The sequence below is a fragment of the Rhinatrema bivittatum genome, chromosome 4 (assembly GCF_901001135.1).
Source record: "Rhinatrema bivittatum chromosome 4, aRhiBiv1.1, whole genome shotgun sequence".
In the NCBI taxonomy this organism is placed as follows: Eukaryota; Metazoa; Chordata; class Amphibia; order Gymnophiona; family Rhinatrematidae; genus Rhinatrema; species Rhinatrema bivittatum.
In genome coordinates this window covers 483,605,617-483,625,389 of record NC_042618.1, presented here as the reverse complement: position 1 = coordinate 483,625,389, position 19,773 = coordinate 483,605,617, and the positions used below count along the sequence as shown (strand labels likewise).

Sequence of the window (19,773 nt, the reverse complement as noted above, 5' to 3'; positions counted from 1 at the left end):
CCACATTGCCAGTGTAGCTTTTAAATGATTTCCAAAGATGAACTGATGTGCTATAACCTTTCTTTTCTAGACTTCCGTAGAGGTGTTGGAGCTTCTCTATGTCACAGATCAGCAGCTGAATCTGAAAACTTCAGAGTAAGTTATCAAGTCTTGCCGGGTTTAGAGGGCTCCTGCGCTGCTGAAAGTGGATCGTTTCAGCCTCCTCTGTCATCCTCTTCCTCTGCTTGCCCTGTGAGAGTCTCTGCTGCTTGCCGCCCTCTGTCCTGCTGTGGGGGAGGGGGGGGGGTTCTTGCTGCTCTCATGGATAAGCCCAGCTCTCCTCCTGTTTTCTGACTCCTCCACCACGTGGGCAGTGCTGATCCGGGGAGAAGGATAACTGCCCCGTGGCCGCTGCCCTGTCCTCTCTGCCCTGCTCTCTCCCACACATAACCGTGGAAGGAAAGCTTGGGGACGGGACTCTCCGTGCACACCGAGCAGGGTGCAGTATACGCCTCATCCTGCACCAGACAGGAGCCAACCTGCAAAGCAAAGCTATTTCTAATTTATCAAGTGAGCCATAAAGCATGGGCTTGGGCTCCTCTGGGAGTCGTGCAGGAGAGAAGGATGCGGAGAACCATCCTGTGACTTGCACTGGGCAACAGCAAATACTGGAGCTAGGATGCCTGCATCTGAAAGGCACCTAAGGCAGGCCTCTGAACCCCACTACACCGCAGCGAGGCCAAGGGCACAGAGCCTGCCTCACACCAGAACCACAGCCATGGGGCAAGGCAGAGCATGAGGTCAGCTGGGGGCCAGGCCGGTCCTAAATATCCAGAGCCCTCTTCAGGGGAAGCAGCTCTGGCCAGGCCGCCACTGGTCCTCTAAGGAGGGTCAGGAAGGGGACCAGCATTAGAGCGATCTTGAGATGCAGTTAACCTTTCGGATTTACCACAGATAAAGTGGCTTAACATGATTTGCAGTCAGTGATGTAAATATTAATGAGCTGCTTTGCACTGAGAACATCTCCTAACTGCTGACTCCGGCATTTAACTTCTGCCCAGGTGAAGTCTGCTCACTCTCACCTTACTGGCCCCACTCTGCACTCAGCAGTTTTTCCACTCCCTCGCTGATCCCCCTCATTCTCGCTGCCCTAGTTGATGAATGTCTTGTAGCCTGAGCCTCTGGTAGCCCTGACCCTGCCCCTCCTCTGCCAGGTGCACCTGTGCTTGTGGAGGCTCTAAACCTGCCCCCTCCTCTGCCAGGTGCACCTGTGCTTGTGGAGGCTCTAAACCTGCCCCCTCCTCTGCCAGGTGCACCTGTGCTTGTGGAGGCTCTAAACCTGCCCCCTCCTCTGCCAGGTGCACCTGTGCTTGTGGAGGCTCTAAACCTGCCTCTCCTCTGCCAGGTGCACCTGTGCTTGTGGAGGCTCTAAACCTGCCCCCTCCTCTGCCAGGTGCACCTGTGCTTGTGGAGGCTCTAAACCTGCCCCTCCTCTGCCAGGTGCACCTGTGCTTGTGGAGGCTCTAAACCTGCCCCTCCTCTGCCAGGTGCACCTGTGCTTGTGGAGGCTCTAAACCTGCCTCTCCTCTGCCAGGTGCACCTGTGCTTGTGGAGGCTCTAAACCTGCCCCCCCCTCTGCCAGGTGCACCTGTGCTTGTGGAGGCTCTAAACCTGCCCCCTCCTCTGCCAGGTGCACCTGTGCTTGTGGAGGCTCTAAACCTGCCCCCTCCTCTGCCAGGTGCACCTGTGCTTGTGGAGGCTCTAAACCTGCCCCCTCCTCTGCCAGGTGCACCTGTGCTTGTGGAGGCTCTAAACCTGCCTCTCCTCTGCCAGGTGCACCTGTGCTTGTGGAGGCTCTAAACCTGCCCCTCCTCTGCCAGGTGTATCTGTGCTTGTGGAGGCTCTAAACCTGCCCCTCCTCTGCCAGGTGCACCTGTGCTTGTGGAGGCTCTAAACCTGCCCCTCCTCTGCCAGGTGCACCTGTGCTTGTGGAGGCTCTAAACCTGCCTCTCCTCTGCCAGGTGCACCTGTGCTTGTGGAGGCTCTAAACCTGCCCCCTCCTCTGCCAGGTGTACCTGTGCTTGTGGAGGCTCTAAACCTGCCTCTCCTCTGCCAGGTGCACCTGTGCTTGTGGAGGCTCTAAACCTGCCCCTCCTCTGCCAGGTGCACCTGTGCTTGTGGAGGCTCTAAACCTGCCCCTCCTCTGCCAGGTGCACCTGTGCTTGTGGAGGCTCTAAACCTGCCCCTCCTCTGCCAGGTGCACCTGTGCTTGTGGAGGCTCTAAACCTGCCCCCTCTGCCAGGTGCACCTGTGCTTGTGGAGGCTCTAAACCTGCCTCTCCTCTGCCAGGTGCACCTGTGCTTGTGGAGGCTCTAAACCTGCCCCCTCCTCTGCCAGGTGCACCTGTGCTTGTGGAGGCTCTAAACCTGCCCCTCCTCTGCCAGGTGTACCTGTGCTTGTGGAGGCTCTAAACCTGCTCCTCCTCTGCCAGGTGCACCTGTGCTTGTGGAGGCTCTAAACCTGCCCCTCCTCTGCCAGGTGCACCTGTGCTTGTGGAGGCTCTAAACCTGCCTCTCCTCTGCCAGGTGTACCTGTGCTTGTGGAGGCTCTAAACCTGCCCCTCCTCTGCCAGGTGTATCTGTGCTTGTGGAGGCTCTAAACCTGCCCCTCCTCTGCCAGGTGTATCTGTGCTTGTGGAGGCTCTAAACCTGCCCCTCCTCTGCCAGGTGCACCTGTGCTTGTGGAGGCTCTAAACCTGCCTCTCCTCTGCCAGGTGTACCTGTGCTTGTGGAGGCTCTAAACCTGCCCCTCCTCTGCCAGGTGCACCTGTGCTTGTGGAGGCTCTAAACCTGCCCCTCCTCTGCTAGGTGTACCTGTGCTTGTGGAGGCTCTAAACCTGCCCCTCCTCTGCCAGGTGCACCTGTGCTTGTGGAGGCTCTAAACCTGCGTCTCCTCTGCCAGGTGTACCTGTGCTTGTGGAGGCTCTAAACCTGCCCCTCCTCTGCCAGGTGTACCTGTGCTTGTGACAGCTCTAAACCTGCCCCTCCTCTGCCAGGTGCACCTGTGCTTGTGGAGGCTCTAAACCTGCCCCTCCTCTGCCAGGTGTACCTGTGCTTGTGGAGGCTCTAAACCTGCTCCTCCTCTGCCAGGTGTACCTGTGCTTGTGACAGCTCTGAGCCTGCCCCCTCCTCTGCCAGGTGTACCTGTGCTTGCGGAGGCTCTAAACCTGCCCCTCCTCTGCCAGGTGTACCTGTCCTTGTGGAGGCTCTAAACCTGCCCCTCCTCTGCCAGGTGTACCTGTGCTTGTGGAGGCTCTAAACCTGCCCCTCCTCTGCCAGGTATACCTGTGCTTGTGGAGGCTCTAAACCTGCCCCTCCTCTGCCAGGTGTATCTGTGCTTGTGGAGGCTCTAAACCTGCCCCTCCTCTGCCAGGTGTATCTGTGCTTGTGGAGGCTCTAAACCTGCCCCTCCTCTGCCAGGTGTATCTGTGCTTGTGGAGGCTCTAAACCGGCCCCTCCTCTGCCAGGTGCACCTGTGCTTGTGGAGGCTCTAAACCTGCCCCTCCTCTGCCAGGTGCACCTGTGCTTGTGGAGGCTCTAAACCTGCCCCTCCTCTGCCAGGTGTACCTGTGCTTATGGAGGCTCGAAACCTGCCCCTCCTCTGCCAGGTGTACCTGTGCTTGTGGAGGCTCTAAACCTGCCCCTCCTCTGCCAGGTGTACCTGTGCTTATGGAGGCTCGAAACCTGCCTCTCCTCTGCCAGGTGTACCTGTGCTTGTGGAGGCTCTAAACCTGCCCCTCCTCTGCCAGGTGTACCTGTGCTTGTGGAGGCTCTAAACCTGCCCCTCCTCTGCCAGGTGTACCTGTGCTTGTGGAGGCTCTAAACCTGCCCTTCCTCTGCCAAGCGTACCTGTGCTTGTGGAGGCTCTAAACCTGCTCCTCCTCTGCCAGGTGTACCTGTGCTTGTGACAGCTCTGAGCCTGCCCCCTCCTCTGCCAGGTGTACCTATGCTTGTGGAGGCTCTAAACCTGCCCCTCCTCTGCCAGGTGTACCTGTGCTTGTGGAGGCTCTAAACCTGCCTCTCCTCTGCCAGGTGTACCTATGCTTGTGGAGGCTCTAAACCTGCCTCTCCTCTGCCAGGTGTACCTGTGCTTGCGGAGGCTCTAAACCTGCCCCTCCTCTGCCAGGTGTACCTGTCCTTGTGGAGGCTCTAAACCTGCCCCTCCTCTGCCAGGTGTACCTGTGCTTGTGGAGGCTCTAAACCTGCCCCTCCTCTGCCAGGTGTACCTGTGCTTGTGGAGGCTCTAAACCTGCCCCTCCTCTGCCAGGTGTACCTGTCCTTGTGGAGGCTCTAAACCTGCCCCTCCTCTGCCAGGTGTACCTGTGCTTGTGGAGGCTCTAAACCTGCCCCTCCTCTGCCAGGTGTACCTGTGCTTGTGGAGGCTCTAAACCTGCCCCTCCTCTGCCAGGTGCACCTGTGCTTGTGACAGCTCTAAACCTGCCCGTCCTCTGCCAGGTGTACCTGTGCTTGTGGAGGCTCTAAACCTGCCTCTCCTCTGCCAGGTGTACCTGTGCTTGTGACAGCTCTAAACCTGCCCGTCCTCTGCCAGGTGTACCTGTGCTTGTGACAGCTCTAAACCTGCCCCTCCTCTGCCAGGTGTACCTGTGCTTGTGACAGCTCTAAACCTGCCCCTCCTCTGCCAGGTGTACCTGTGCTTGTGACAGCTCTAAACCTGCCCCTCCTCTGCCAGGTGTACCTGTGCTTGTGGAGGCTCTAAACCTGCCCCTCCTCTGCCAGGTGTACCTGTGCTTCTGACAGCTCTAAACCTGCCCCCTCCTCTGCCAGGTGTACCTGTGCTTGTGACAGCTCTAAACCTGCCCGTCCTCTGCCAGGTGTACCTGTGCTTGTGGAGGCTCTAAACCTGCCTCTCCTCTGCCAGGCGTACCTGTGCTTGTGACAGCTCTAAACCTGCCCCTCCTCTGCCAGGTGTACCTGTGCTTGTGACAGCTCTAAATCTGCCCGTCCTCTGCCAGGTGTATCTGTGCTTGTGACAGCTCTAAACCTGCCCGTCCTCTGCCAGGTGTACCTGTGCTTGTGGAGGCTCTAAACCTGCCCCTCCTCTGCCAGGTGTACCTGTGCTTGTGACAGCTTTAAACCTGCCCCTCCTCTGCCAGGTGTACCTGTGCTTGTGATAGCTCTAAACCTGCCCCCTCCTCTGCCAGGTGTATCTGTGCTTGTGACAGCTCTAAACCTGCCCGTCCTCTGCCAGGTGTACCTGTGCTTGTGACAGCTCTAAACCTGCCCCTCCTCTGCCAGGTGTACCTGTGCTTGTGGAGGCTCTGAACCTGCCTCTCCTCTGCCAGGTGTACCTGTGCTTGTGGAGGCTCTAAACCTGCCCCCTCTGCCAGGTGCACCTGTGCTTGTGACAGCTCTAAACCTGCCCCTCCTCTGCCAGGAGTACCTGTGCTTGTGGAGGCTCTAAACCTGCCCCTCCTCTGCCAGGTGTACCTGTGCTTGTGACAGCTCTAAACCTGCCCCTCCTCTGCCAGGTGTACCTGTGCTTGTGACAGCTCTAAACCTGCCCCTCCTCTGCCAGGTGTACCTGTGCTTGTGGAGGCTCTAAACCTGCCCCTCCTCTGCCAGGTGTACCTGTGCTTGTGGAGGCTCTAAACCTGCCCCCTCCTCTGCCAGGTGCACCTGTGCTTGTGGAGGCTCTAAACCTGCCCCTCCTCTGCCAGGTGTATCTGTGCTTGTGACAGCTCTAAACCTGCCCCTCCTCTGCCAGGTGTATCTGTGCTTGTGACAGCTCTAAACCTGCCCCCTCCTCTGCCAGGTGTACCTGTGCTTGTGACAGCTCTAAACCTGCCCGTCCTCTGCCAGGTGTACCTGTGCTTGTGGAGGCTCTAAACCTGCCCCTCCTCTGCCAGGTGCACCTGTGCTTGTGGAGGCTCTAAACCTGCCCCTCCTCTGCCAGGTGCACCTGTGCTTGTGACAGCTCTAAACCTGCCCCCTCCTCTGCCAGGTGTACCTGTGCTTGTGGAGGCTCTAAACCTGCCCCTCCTCTACCAGGTGTACCTGTGCTTGTGGAGGCTCTAAACCTGCCCCTCCTCTGCCAGGTGTACCTGTGCTTGTCACAGCTCTAAACCTGCCCCTCCTCTGCCAGGTGTACCTGTGCTTGTGGAGGCTCTAAACCTGCCCCTCCTCTGCCAGGTGTATCTGTGCTTGTGGAGGCTCTAAACCTGCCCCTCCTCTGCCAGGTGTATCTGTGCTTCTGGAGGCTCTAAACCTGCCCGTCCTCTGCCAGGTGTACCTGTGCTTGTGGAGGCTCTAAACCTGCCCCTCCTCTGCCAGGTGTATCTGTGCTTGTGGAGGCTCTAAACCTGCTCCTCCTCTGCCAGCTGTACCTGTGCTTGTGACAGCTCTAAACCTGCCCCTCCTCTGCCAGGTGTACCTGTGCTTGTGACAGCTCTAAACCTGCCCCTCCTCTGCCAGGTGTACCTGTGCTTGTGACAGCTCTAAACCTGCCCCTCCTCTGCCAGGTGTACCTGTGCTTGTGACAGCTCTAAACCTGCTCCTCCTCTGCCAGGTGTACCTGTGCTTGTGGAGGCTCTAAACCTGCTCCTCCTCTGCCAGGTGTACCTGCGCTTGTGACAGCTCTAAACCTGCCCCTCCTCTGCCAGGTGCACCTGTGCTTGTGGAGGCTCTAAACCTGCCCCTCCTCTGCCAGGTGCACCTGTGCTTGTGGAGGCTCTAAACCTGCTCCTCCTCTGCCAGCTGTACCTGTGCTTGTGGAGGCTCTAAACCTGCTCCTCCTCTGCCAGGTGTACCTGTGCTTGTGACAGCTCTAAACCTGCCCCTCCTCTGCCAGGTGTACCTGTGCTTGTGACAGCTCTAAACCTGCCCCTCCTCTGCCAGGTGTACCTGTGCTTGTGGAGGCTCTAAACCTGCCCCTCCTCTGCCAGGTGTACCTGTGCTTGTGACTGCTCTAAACCTGCTCCTCCTCTGCCAGGTGTACCTGTGCTTGTGGAGGCTCTAAACCTGCTCCTCCTCTGCCAGGTGCACCTGTGCTTGTGACTGCTCTAAACCTGCTCCTCCTCTGCCAGGTGTACCTGTGCTTGTGGAGGCTCTAAACCTGCCCCTCCTCTGCCAGGTGTACCTGTGCTTGTGGAGGCTCTAAACCTGCCCCCTCTGCCAGGTGTACCTGTGCTTGTGGAGGCTCTAAACCTGCTCCTCCTCTGCCAGGTGCACCTGTGCTTGTGGAGGCTCTAAACCTGCTCCTCCTCTGCCAGGTGTACCTGTGCTTGTGGAGGCTCTAAACCTGCTCCTCCTCTGCCAGGTGTACCTGTGCTTGTGGAGGCTCTAAACCTGCCCCTCCTCTGCCAGGTGTACCTGTGCTTGTGACTGCTCTAAACCTGCTCCTCCTCTGCCAGGTGCACCTGCGCTTGTGACAGCTCTAAACCTGCCCCTCCTCTGCCAGGTGCACTTGTGCTTGTGGAGGCTCTAAACCTGCCCCTCCTCTGCCAGGTGTACCTGTGCTTGTGGAGGCTCTAAACCTGCCCATCCTCTGCCAGGTGTACCTGTGCTTGTGGAGGCTCTAAACCTGCTCCTCCTCTGCCAGGTGTACCTGTGCTTGTGGAGGCTCTAAACCTGCTCCTCCTCTGCCAGGTGTACCTGTGCTTGTGGAGGCTCTAAACCTGCCCCTCCTCTGCCAGGTGTACCTGTGCTTGTGACTGCTCTAAACCTGCTCCTCCTCTGCCAGGTGTACCTGTGCTTGTGACTGCTCTAAACCTGCTCCTCCTCTGCCAGGTGTACCTGTGCTTGTGGAGGCTCTAAACCTGCTCCTCCTCTGCCAGGTGTACCTGTGCTTGTGACTGCTCTAAACCTGCTCCTCCTCTGCCAGGTGTACCTGTGCTTGTGACTGCTCTAAACCTGCTCCTCCTCTGCCAGGTGCACCTGTGCTTGTGGAGGCTCTAACCTGCTCCTCCCTCTGCCAGGTGTACCTGTGCTTGTGACTGCTCTAAACCTGCTCCTCCTCTGCCAGGTGTACCTGTGCTTGTGACTGCTCTAAACCTGCTCCTCCTCTGCCAGGTGCACCTGCGCTTGTGACAGCTCTAAACCTGCCCCTCCTCTGCCAGGTGCACCTGTGCTTGAGGAGGCTCTAAACCTGCTCCTCCTCTGCCAGGTGCACCTGCGCTTGTGACAGCTCTAAACCTGCCCCTCCTCTGCCAGGTGCACCTGTGCTTGAGGAGGCTCTAAACCTGCCCCCTCTGCCAGGTGCACCTGTGCTTGTGGAGGCTCTAAACCTGCCCCCTCCTCTGCCAGGTGCACCTGTGCTTGTGGAGGCTCTAAACCTGCCCCCTCCTCTGCCAGGTGTACCTGTGCTTGTGGAGGCTCTAAACCTGCCCCTCCTCTGCCAGGTGCACCTGTGCTTGTGGAGGCTCTAAACCTGCCCCCTCCTCTGCCAGGTGCACCTGTGCTTGTGGAGGCTCTAAACCTGCCCCCTCCTCTGCCAGGTGCACTTGTGCTTGTGGAGGCTCTAAACCTGCCCCCTCCTCTGCCAGGTGTACCTGTGCTTGTGGAGGCTCTAAACCTGCCCCTCCTCTGCCAGGTGCACCTGCGCTTGTGACAGCTCTAAACCTGCCCCTCCTCTGCCAGGTGTACCTGTGCTTATGGAGGCTCTAAACCTGCCCCTCCTCTGCCAGGTGCACCTGCGCTTGTGGAGGCTCTAAACCTGCCCCCTCCTCTGCCAGGTGCACCTGTGCTTGTGGAGGCTCTAAACCTGCCTCTCCTCTGCCAGGTGCACCTGTGCTTGTGGAGGCTCTAAACCTGCCCCCTCTGCCAGGTGCACTCCCACCTCTGGCAGTCCTGAGCCTGCTCTTCCCCTGCTAGGTTTGTCCGTACATTTGCCCCCCTGCACTTCCAGGTGGATCTTTGTGCGATTGCTCGTGCTAGGGGTTTTTTTTTTTAGCTTTTCAGACCATGAGGCAAAATTGTGCCAAGGCTCTGCACACACTGCAGTGCGTTATTTGCCCGTGTGCGCGCTATTCTACGATTTACTTTGCAGCTCTCTCTCTTCTTCTCCCCTAGTTTTCCACTTGGCAGCTTTTCCTTACAGTCACAGATGCCAAATGATGAGCCGAGCCGCTCACTGACGCTGGCAGCAGCGCTGAATGAGCGACCTGGGGGAAATTCTGCAGCGCTGCAGCGCGCTCCCCCCTCCCCTCGCGGCCGGGGAGGAGGGGGCGGGGAGAGGGAGGGAGCCCCGCTGCAGGCAGGCAGGCAGGAGGCTCCGGGAGCCGGCAGGCACCGGGCGGGGATGCTGTAGGGAGCCGGGGCGCCCGGACATGCGAAGGGCATGGAGAAGTCAAGCAGCGAGGAGTCGGACCTCCAGGATCCCAGCCCCCGCCCCCGCCCCCGCCCCCGCTCCGGCGGCCGCCGCTTCCCGGCCGCCTTCAGCTCCGCTGCCTTCTACGGCACCCGCAGCACTGCCCCGGCCGGAGGGAAATTCCTGCTCCTTTACCTCGACCTCTCCTTTGTTTTCCTCCTAGAATTTCAGAAGTGCAGCATGGCCAGGGGCTGCCTGTGCTGCCTGAAGTACCTCATGTTCCTCTTCAACTTAATCTTCTGGGTGAGTACTGCCTGCTCGTCGGCACTGCAGTCGCTGTCCCGGGGAATTGCTGTCTGCCTTGCACAGTCACGGGGTGATCCGGTCCCCAGGAGCCATGCACAGTCACAATGTCATACAGGCACCATGTGTCCTGCACAGTCACTGAGTGATACAGTCCCTGTGTCATACAGGCACCATGTGTCCTGCACAGTCACTGAGTGATACAGTCCCTGTGTCATACAGGCACCATGTGCCATGCAGAGTCACTGAGTGATACAGTCACAATGTCATACAGTCACCATGTGCCATGCAGAGTCACTGAGTGATACAGTCACAATGTCATACAAGCACCATGTGTCCTGCACAGTCACTGAGTGATACAGTCCCTGTGTCATACAGGCACCATGTGCCATGCACAGTCACTGAGTGATACAGTCCCTGTGTCATACAGGCACCATGTGCCATGCACAGTCACTGAGTGATACAGTCCCTGTGTCATACAGGCACCATGTGCCATGCAGAGTCACAATGTCATACAGGCACCATGTGTCCTGCACAGTCACTGAGTGATACAGTCCCTGTGTCATACAGTCACCATGTGCCATGCAGAGTCACTGAGTGATACAGTCACTGTGTCATACAGACACCATGTGCCATGCACAGTGACTGAGTGATACAGTCCCTGTGTCATACAGTCACCATGTGCCATGCAGAGTCACTGAGTGATACAGTCACTGTGTCATACAGTCACCATGTGCCATGCACAGTGACTGAGTGATACAGTCACTGTGTCATACAGGCACCATGTGCCATGCACAGTGACTGAGTGATACAGTCACTGTGTCATACAGTCACCATGTGCCATGCAGAGTCACTGGGTGATACAGTAACTGTGTCATACAGTCACCATGTGCCATGCACAGTGACTGAGTGATACAGTCACTGTGTCATACAGGCACCATGTGCCATGCAGAGTCACTGAGTGATACAGTCACTGTGTCATACAGGCACCATGTGTCCTGCACAGTCACTGACTGATACAGTCCCTGTGTCATACAGGCACCATGTGCCATGCAGAGTCACTGAGTGATACAGTCACTGTGTCATACAGGCACCATGTGCCATGCAGAGTCACTGAGTGATACAGTCCCTGTGTCATACAGGCACCATGTGCCATGCAGAGTCACTGAGTGATACAGTCACTGTGTCATACAGGCACCATGTGCCATGCAGAGTCACTGAGTGATACAGTCCCTGTGTCATACAGGCACCATGTGCCATGCAGAGTCACTGAGTGATACAGTCACTGTGTCATATAGTCACCATGTGCTATGCAGAGTCACAATATCATACAGTCACCATGTGCCATGCAGAGTCACTGAGTGATACAGCCACTGTGTCATACAGGCACCATGTGCCATGCAGAGTCACAATGTCATACAGGCACCATGTGTCCTGCACAGTCACTGAGTGATACAGTCCCTGTGTCATACAGGCACCATGTGTCATGCAGAGTCACTGAGTGATACAGTCACTGTGTCATACAGGCACCATGTGTCATGCAGAGTCACTGAGTGATACAGTCACTGTGTCATACAGGCACCATGTGCCATGCAGAGTCACTGGGTGATACAGTAACTGTGTCATACAGGCACCATGTTCCATGCAGAGCCAATGAGTGATACAGTCACTGTGTCATACAGTCACCATGTGCCATGCAGTCACTGAGTGATACAGTCCCTGTGTCATACAGGCACCATGTGCCATGCAGAGTCACTGGGTGATACAGTAACTGTGTCATACAGTCACCATGTGCCATGCAGAGTCACAATGTCATACAGGCACCATGTGTCATGCAGAGTCACTGAGTGATACAGTCACTGTGTCATACAGTCACCATGTGCCATGCAGAGTCACTAGGTGATACAGTCACTGGGTGATACAGTCGCCATGTGCCATGCAGAGTCACTGGGTGATACAGTCAATGAATGATACAGTCACCATGTGCCTTGCAGAGTCACTGGGTGATACAGTCACTGAATGATACAGTCGCCATGCGCCATGCAGAGTCGCAGTATCACACAGGCACCATGTGCCATGCACAGTCACCGAGTGATACAGTCACTGTGTCATACAGTCACCATGTGCCATGCAGAGTCACTGAGTGATACAGTCCCTGTGTCATACAGGCAATATGTGCCATGCAGAGTCACTGAGTCATACAGTAACTGTGTCATACAGTCACCATGTGCCATGCAGAGTCACTGAGTGATACAGTCACTGTGTCATACAGTCACCATGTGCTATGCAGAGTCACAATGTCATACAGGCACCATGTGCCATGCAGAGTCACTGAGTGATACAGTCTCTGGGTCATACAGGCACCATGTGCCATGCAGAGTCACTGAGTGATACAGTCTCTGTGTCATACAGGCACCATGTGCCATGCAGAGTCACTGAGTGATACAGTCCCTGTGTCATACAGGCACCATGTGCCATGCAGAGTCACTGAGTCATACAGTAACTGTGTCATACAGTCACCATGTGCCATGCAGAGTCACTGAGTGATACAGTCACTGTGTCATACAGTCACCATGTGCTATGCAGAGTCACAATGTCATACAGGCACCATGTGCCATGCAGAGTCACTGAGTGATACAGTCTCTGTGTCATACAGTCACCATGTGCCATGCAGAGTCACTGAGTGATACAGTCACTGTGTCATACAGTCACCATGTGCTATGCAGAGTCACAATGTCATACAGGCACCATGTGCCATGCAGAGTCACTGAGTGATACAGTCTCTGGGTCATACAGGCACCATGTGCCATGCAGAGTCACTGAGTGATACAGTCCCTGTGTCATACAGGCACCATGTGCCATGCAGAGTCACTGAGTCATACAGTAACTGTGTCATACAGTCACCATGTGCCATGCAGAGTCACTGAGTGATACAGTCACTGTGTCATACAGTCACCATGTGCTATGCAGAGTCACAATGTCATACAGGCACCATGTGCCATGCAGAGTCACTGAGTGATACAGTCTCTGGGTCATACAGGCACCATGTGCCATGCAGAGTCACTGAGTGATACAGTCCCTGTGTCATACAGGCACCATGTGCCATGCAGAGTCACTGAGTCATACAGTAACTGTGTCATACAGTCACCATGTGCCATGCAGAGTCACAATGTCATACAGGCACCATGTGCCATGCAGAGTCACTGAGTGATACAGTCTCTGTGTCATACAGTCACCATGTGCCATGCAGAGTCACTGAGTGATACAGTCACTGTGTCATACAGTCACCATGTGCTATGCAGAGTCACAATGTCATACAGGCACCATGTGCCATGCAGAGTCACTGAGTGATACAGTCTCTGTGTCATACAGGCACCATGTGCCATGCAGAGTCACTGAGTGATACAGTAACTGTGTCATTTATTTATTTATTTATTTATTTATTTAACAGCTTTTAATATACCGGTGTTCGTGCAAGCACATCACACCGGTTTACAATAAACTTGAGAAAGGAGGAAATTACAAAAAACAGGGAGTGGGGGATGGAGCAGGAGCGAAAAAAAAAAGGGGGGGGGAGAGAGAGGGAGGAAGGTAAGAAGGAAAGAGAGCAGCTGAGAAGGTAAAAGGAACGTAGCAGTATTTACAAGAGAGGTTGCTTAACGGGGTTATACATTGTTGTTTAATTACAGCGGTTAAGAGGGGGGTAAAAAGATTATATAGGGGAGAAAAATGGATGCTTACTTACAACAGTTATGGGATATAATGAAAACTTATTTGAACATTTAAACACAAAGATGTAAAATATTAGCTTATTTACAACAGTTATGGTTATAGCAGGTACTAAAAGGGAGCTTGATTTAAGGTTTTTGGCGCAGGTTAAATGTTTTAAAATTTGATAATACAGCGGAGGACGGTAATGGGTAGCGCAGGAGTGAGGTGGGCTGGGGGGATATAGGAATGGGTGAGGGGAGGGAGGAGGCTGGGGTGGATTAAGGGAGGCTGGGGTGGAATAAGGGAGGAGAGACTAGGGAGAGACTAGAGGGGGGGAGACTGGGTGGACTAGGGGGGAAGGCTACGAGGGGCTGGAGTTGGGGTAAGCTTGCCTGAAGAGCCAGGTCTTAATGCCTTTTTTGAAGATGGGTAGGGAGGGTTCAAGACGGAGGTGTGTAGGGAGGGAATTCCAGAGGACGGGGCCTGCGATGGTGAAGGCTCTTTCTCTGGTGGTGGATAAGCGGGCTGTTTTGAGGGGGGGGGGGTGTGAAGGGTGCCTGTGGAGGTGGATCTTGTCTGGCGGGTTGAGAGGTGGAAGTGGGGCATTTCTTTAAGCCAAGGGGGGTTGTTTTTGTAGAGGGTGTTATGAAGGATGGTGAGGGTTTTGTATTGGGAGCGGAAATGGATGGGCAGGCAGTGTAGGTCTATTTGGATGGGTGTGATATGCTCTCTTTTACGTGTATTGGTAAGGATTCGAGCCATGGCGTTTTGGAGGGTTTGGAGAGGTTTGATGGTGGAGAAAGGGAGGCCTAGTAGCAGGGCGTTACAGTAGTCCACTTTGGAGAAGATGGTGGACTGTAGGACTAGTCTGAAGTCTTGAGTGTGGAGTAGAGGCTTGAGTTTTTTGAGGATCTGAAGTTTGTAGAAACCTGCTTTAAGGAGGGACTTGATGTGAGGTTTGAAATTGAGGTGTTGGTCAAGGGTGACTCCCAGGTCTCTTACGGCGGGGGGTAGAGTGGGGGAGATGTTAGGGGGCGGTGGTGTGGTGGAGGAATCATGCTCAGATTGCTTGGATATAAAGAGTAGTTCGGTTTTAGTTGCATTGAGAGCAAGGTGAAGGTCGGTTTGTAGGGCGTTGATGGTGACTAGGCAAGATTCCCAGAAAAGGATGGTTTCATTGAGGGTTTTTTGAATAGGTATGAGTATTTGTACGTCATCGGCGTATAGGAAGAAGTTCAGGCCTAGGTTTGAGAGTAGGTTGCAGAGGGGGAGGAGGTATATATTGAAGAGGGTGGAGGAAAGGGAAGATCCTTGGGGAACGCCTTGTCTGAGGGGGACGTGGCCGGATTCAAAGTTTTCGAGTTTTATAAGGTATTCTCTGTTAGTGAGGTAAGAGGTGAGCCAGTCCAGTGCTGTGTCGGTGACTCCTATCTCTGTCAAGCGTGTGATAAGGATTTGATGATTGACAGTGTCGAAGGCTGCCGATATGTCTAGTAGGGCCAGTAGGTAGGATTTTCCTTGGTCAAGTCCGATGAGTATGGCATCAGTGATGGCTAAGAGGAGATTCTCGGTACTTCGGCCTTTCCGAAAACCAAATTGTGAAGGGTGTAGGAGGTTGTGGTCCTCGAGATAGTCGGTGAGCTGGGTATTGACTACTTTCTCGAGGACTTTCGCAAGGAAGGGTAGGTTGGAGATGGGCCGATAGCTTGCAGGGTCAGAGGGGTCATACAGTCACCATGTTCCATGCAGAGTCAATGAGTGATACAGTCACTGTGTCATACAGTCACCATGTGCCATGCAGAGTCACTGAGTGATACAGTAACTGTGTCATACAGTCACCATGTGCCATGCAGAGTCACTGAGTGATACAGTCACTGTGTCATACAGTCACCATGTGCCATGCAGAGTCACTAGGTGATACAGTCACTGGGTGATACAGTCGCCATGTGCCATGCAGAGTCACTGGGTGATACAGTCAATGAATGATACAGTCGCCATGTGCCATGCAGAGTCGCAGTATCACACAGGCACCATGTGCCATGCACAGTCACCGAGTGATACAGTCACTGTGTCATACAGTCACCATGTGCCATGCAGAGTCACTGAGTGATACAGTCCCTGTGTCATACAGGCACCATGTGCCATGCAGAGTCACTGAGTGATACAGTAACTGTGTCATACAGTCACCATGTGCCATGCAGAGTCACTGGGTGATACAGTCACTGAGTGATACAGTCACCATGTGCCATGCAGAGTCGCAATATCATACAGGCACCATGTGCCATGCACAGTCACTGAGTGATGCAGTCACTGTGTCATACAGTCACAATGTGCCATGCACAGTCACTGAGTGATACAGTCACTGTGTCATACAGTCACCATGTGCGATGCACAGTCACTGGGTGATTTCTGTCACTCTGTGATTCAGTCACTATGTGTGATGTACAATAACTGAGTGATACAGTCACAGTGTGGGATGCACAGTCACTGAGTAATACAGTCAAAAGGTACAATGCACATTCTGTGTGTGATGCAGTCACCATTGGGATGAACAGACACTGTGTGATACTGTCACTGTGTGTGATGCATAATCACTGAGTGATACAATCACCATGTAGGCTGCACAGTCACTGTTTGATACAGTCATCATGTGGCATGCACAATCACTGCGGGTCTGATGCAATATCGTGTGCTCAGGCTATCACACGTTTTAACCAGCGACTGGATGTGTGTTTTAAATGTGCTGGGCTAATTCCCAATGCAATGAGGGGATTAGCATGTCCAAAACATGCGTCCAAACTCATGCATAGCTAGTAGTGCTCATCACATGTAAATGCCATGAGTCTATTGTCTATTCCCCTCCCCCCCCCATGCAAAAAAATTGCTGTGCGTCTGACGCACACGTTTTAACACGGCAAATTTAACTCCAGTCCCCGAGCTGCTGTTAAGTCTTGCCATGCATCAAGGGCTCACTAAAACACAAAAATATTCTGTTTTCTGTGGTTCTTCCTACTTTTAGTATCGTCATGATACTAAGGAGGAGGAATCACAGAAAGCTGCAACATTAAAATAAAGTCTTAATGGATGGTCAATTTATCAGCATCCGACTGTTTTCCTAACCTATGACTTTGTGCACAGTCGTGTCTCCTGAACACCCAATGCCAAGCACACGCTATAGATGCACAATTGATTCGTAGCAGTCCTTTTTAGTATGGCAACTCATTACCCTACTGCATCAGGTGCCCCAGAGATGTTACTGTGTGGGTGTTAAAGAAATGGGTGCCCAGTTTGGATGCATGTTTTTATACGTGGCTTATTGCCTCGGCCCCACAATGATTCAGTCACTGAGTGATACAGTCACCATGTATGATGCACTGTCATTGAGTGATACAGTCACAAGTTGAAATGCTCAGTCTGAGTGTGATACAGTCACAACTAGGATGCACAGTCACTGTTCAATACAGTCACAAAGTGCAATGCACAATCACTGTGTGATACGGTCACAAAGTGCAATGCACATTCACTGTGTGATACGGTCACAAAGTGCAATGCACAGTCACTGTGTGATACAGTCAGCGTGAGATACAGTCACAAGGTGTTAAGGCACAGTTAGTGTGTGATACAATAACAAGGAGTGATTCAGTCACTGTGTGATGCAGTCGCCACATGCAATATACTGTCACCATGTGCAAGGCACTATCACTGTGTGTGATACACAGTCACTGTGTTTGTGCATTGCATATGGCGACTGTGTATCAATCACTGTATGTGATACAGGATTGCAACATACATGTACTCTCTAAATAATAATGCAATGCATTGTGCTTCATGTGGTGTACTCTTGCTGCATGAGATGGACGGTCACCAACTGGGATGCCTTGTCTTTGGGGGGGGGGGATGGGAAGTCAGCATCTAATGCTTTATAAAAACAGAAGATGGGGAATTTCTTGTTGTGATTTCCTGTGACAGGGATGGATGGGGAATCATTGTGTATGATAGCAATCTCCAAGAGGGATGCTGTGCTACAGATGGGGAAGCAGAGTTATGGGATGGGCAGTTCCAGGAGGGGATGCTCTGTTACAGTGGGGAAGGGGAGTTTGGGAGATGAGGAATCACTGTGGGGGATGGGCAGTCAGTGGGTGGAATGCTCTGAAACAATAGGGGAGGGGAGTTAGGGGATGGGCAGTCACTGGGGGGGGGGGGGTTGCTCTATTGCTGCATGGGACAGGAAGTTACCACTTGCCATGTCTCATGCACATGCATTGTGCTCATGGCACATGTAGCTCTTTGATCTAGCTTATTGGTTGCAGACCATTTGAAGACTTGTTTCTCAGGTGTGATTTCTTGTACCTGCTGGTTAGAGAACGTGCTAGTTATCTGTTTAGCACTTTCACTGGCTTACTGCTCTTGAGGTGGATGGGTTAAACAAGCTGTGCTGCATTGCCTGCCAAGAACATATGTACCCTGGTAAATGATTGTTTTGTGTATATATATGGGTTGCTTCCTAATAATTTCCACATTACATTTGAACTTTTTGATAAATAATTGCATAATAACCATATATGTTTAATTGTAAGTATCCTTGCTCAGTCAGGGAGCAGGTAAGAAGAAACTCTGTCCTTCCTCCCTTTGCTTTGCTCCGTAGTCTCTGTAGTTAGAGCACTGCTGAGTTTGCTGTACATATGGACTTAGGGACAGGACCAGCTGTCGAATATTAGGTGAAAATGTTCTGGAGATGGCAGCAGCATGGAACTGTGCATAAATGAAAGAGGTGGAGAGGTGAGGTAAGGAGCATGGACAAGCCAGGTTAGGAAGAGACTTCAGGGGATGCACCAGAGACGGCAGCAACGTTGCATCATGGGACTGTGCATGAATGAAAGGGACGGGGGGATGAGGTATGGAAGGGGGACAAGCCAGGTTAGGAAGAGACTTCAGGGGATGCACCAGAGACGGCAGCAACGTTGCATCATGGAACTGTGCATAAATGAAAGAGGTGGAGAGGTGAGGTAAGGAGCATGGACAAGCCAGGTCAGGAAGAGACTTCAGGGGATGCACCAGAGACGGCAGCAACGTTGCATCATGGGACTGTGCATGAATGAAAGGGATGGGGGGATGAGGTATGGAAGGGGGACAAGCCAGGTTAGGAAGAGACTTCAGGGGATGCACCAGAGACGGCAGCAACGTTGCATCATGGGACTGTGCATAAATGAAAGGGACGGGGGGATGAGGTATGGAAGGGGGACAAGCCAGGTCAGGAAGAGACTTCAGGGGATGCACCAGAGACGGCAGCAACGTTGCATCATGGGACTGTGCATAAATGAAAGGGACGGGGGGATGAGGTATGGAAGGGGGACAAGCCAGGTCAGGAAGAGACTTCAGGGGATGCACCAGAGACGGCAGCAACGTTGCATCATGGGACTGTGTATAAATGAAAGGGACGGGGGATGAGGTATGGAAGGGGGACAAGCCAGGTCAGGAAGAGACTTCAGGGGATGCACCAGAGACGGCAGCAACGTTGCATCATGGGACTGTGCATAAATGAAAGGGACGGGGGGATGAGGTATGGAAGGGGGACAAGCCAGGTCAGGAAGAGACTTCAGGGGATGCACCAGAGACGGCAGCAACGTTGCATCATGGGACTGTGCATAAATGAAAGGGGCGGGGGGATGAGGTATGGAAGGGGGACAAGCCAGGTCAGGAAGAGACTTCAGGGGATGCACCAGAGACGGCAGGACCGTTGCATCATGGGACTGTGCATAAATGAAAGGGATGGGGGGATGAGGTATGGAAGGAGGACAAGCCAGGTCAGGAAGAGACTTCGGGGGATTTTATTTATTTATTTATTTAACATATTTCATGAAGGGATTCATATCAGACCGGTTTACATGGAACTTAGGGATTAACTAGTTAACCAAACAAGAAGGCCGAAGCAGAGTTACATATAACAAGGGGATTGAACTTGGGGACTATAGTAGCCAAGAGGTAGACAGAAAGCAATTAACTAGAAGTAAATAACATGTGAAGGGTTCTGGGATTAGTAAACGTCCCATCCCTTGAGCTGAGTCTGAAGTGACATTTTCGGAGTTAGGGGAAGGCTTGGAGGAAGAGCCAAGTCTTAAGTTTTCTTCGAAAGGTAAGAAGGCAGGGTTCCAGTCTTAGGTCGGTCGGCAGTTTATTCCAAAGGACTGGGCCTGCTGTGGAGAAAGATCGTTCTTGGTGGACGTTAGGCGGGTGGATTTAGTAGGTGGGACTTGAAGGGTTCCTTTATATGCTTCTCTGATGGGTCTTTCCGAAGAGCGGTGTTTGAAAGGGGTCTGAGGGTCCACTGTGAGCTGTTTGTGGATGGTTTTGTGGATTATAGTGAGTGCTTTATGTAGGATTTTGTATTTTATTGGCGGCCAGTGTAGGTTTCGGAGGATGGGGGTGATGTGAGCACGTCTGTTGGTGTTGGTTAAG

The 19,773-nt window shown here is 53.4% G+C and overlaps 1 protein-coding gene across 1 annotated transcript in view; it reads left to right on the top strand.

Annotated features, from left to right (window-relative positions):
- The window catches only part of TSPAN9 (tetraspanin 9), a 193,603-nt gene that overhangs the window by 88,875 nt on the left and 84,955 nt on the right, over window positions 1-19,773 (top strand). Inside the window, exons 2-3 of the mRNA XM_029597375.1 lie at window positions 71-135; window positions 9,527-9,606. Coding sequence (XP_029453235.1) covers window positions 9,544-9,606 — 63 coding nt within the window. The 5' untranslated portion in view covers window positions 71-135; window positions 9,527-9,543. The remainder of the gene's footprint in view (window positions 1-70; window positions 136-9,526; window positions 9,607-19,773) is intronic.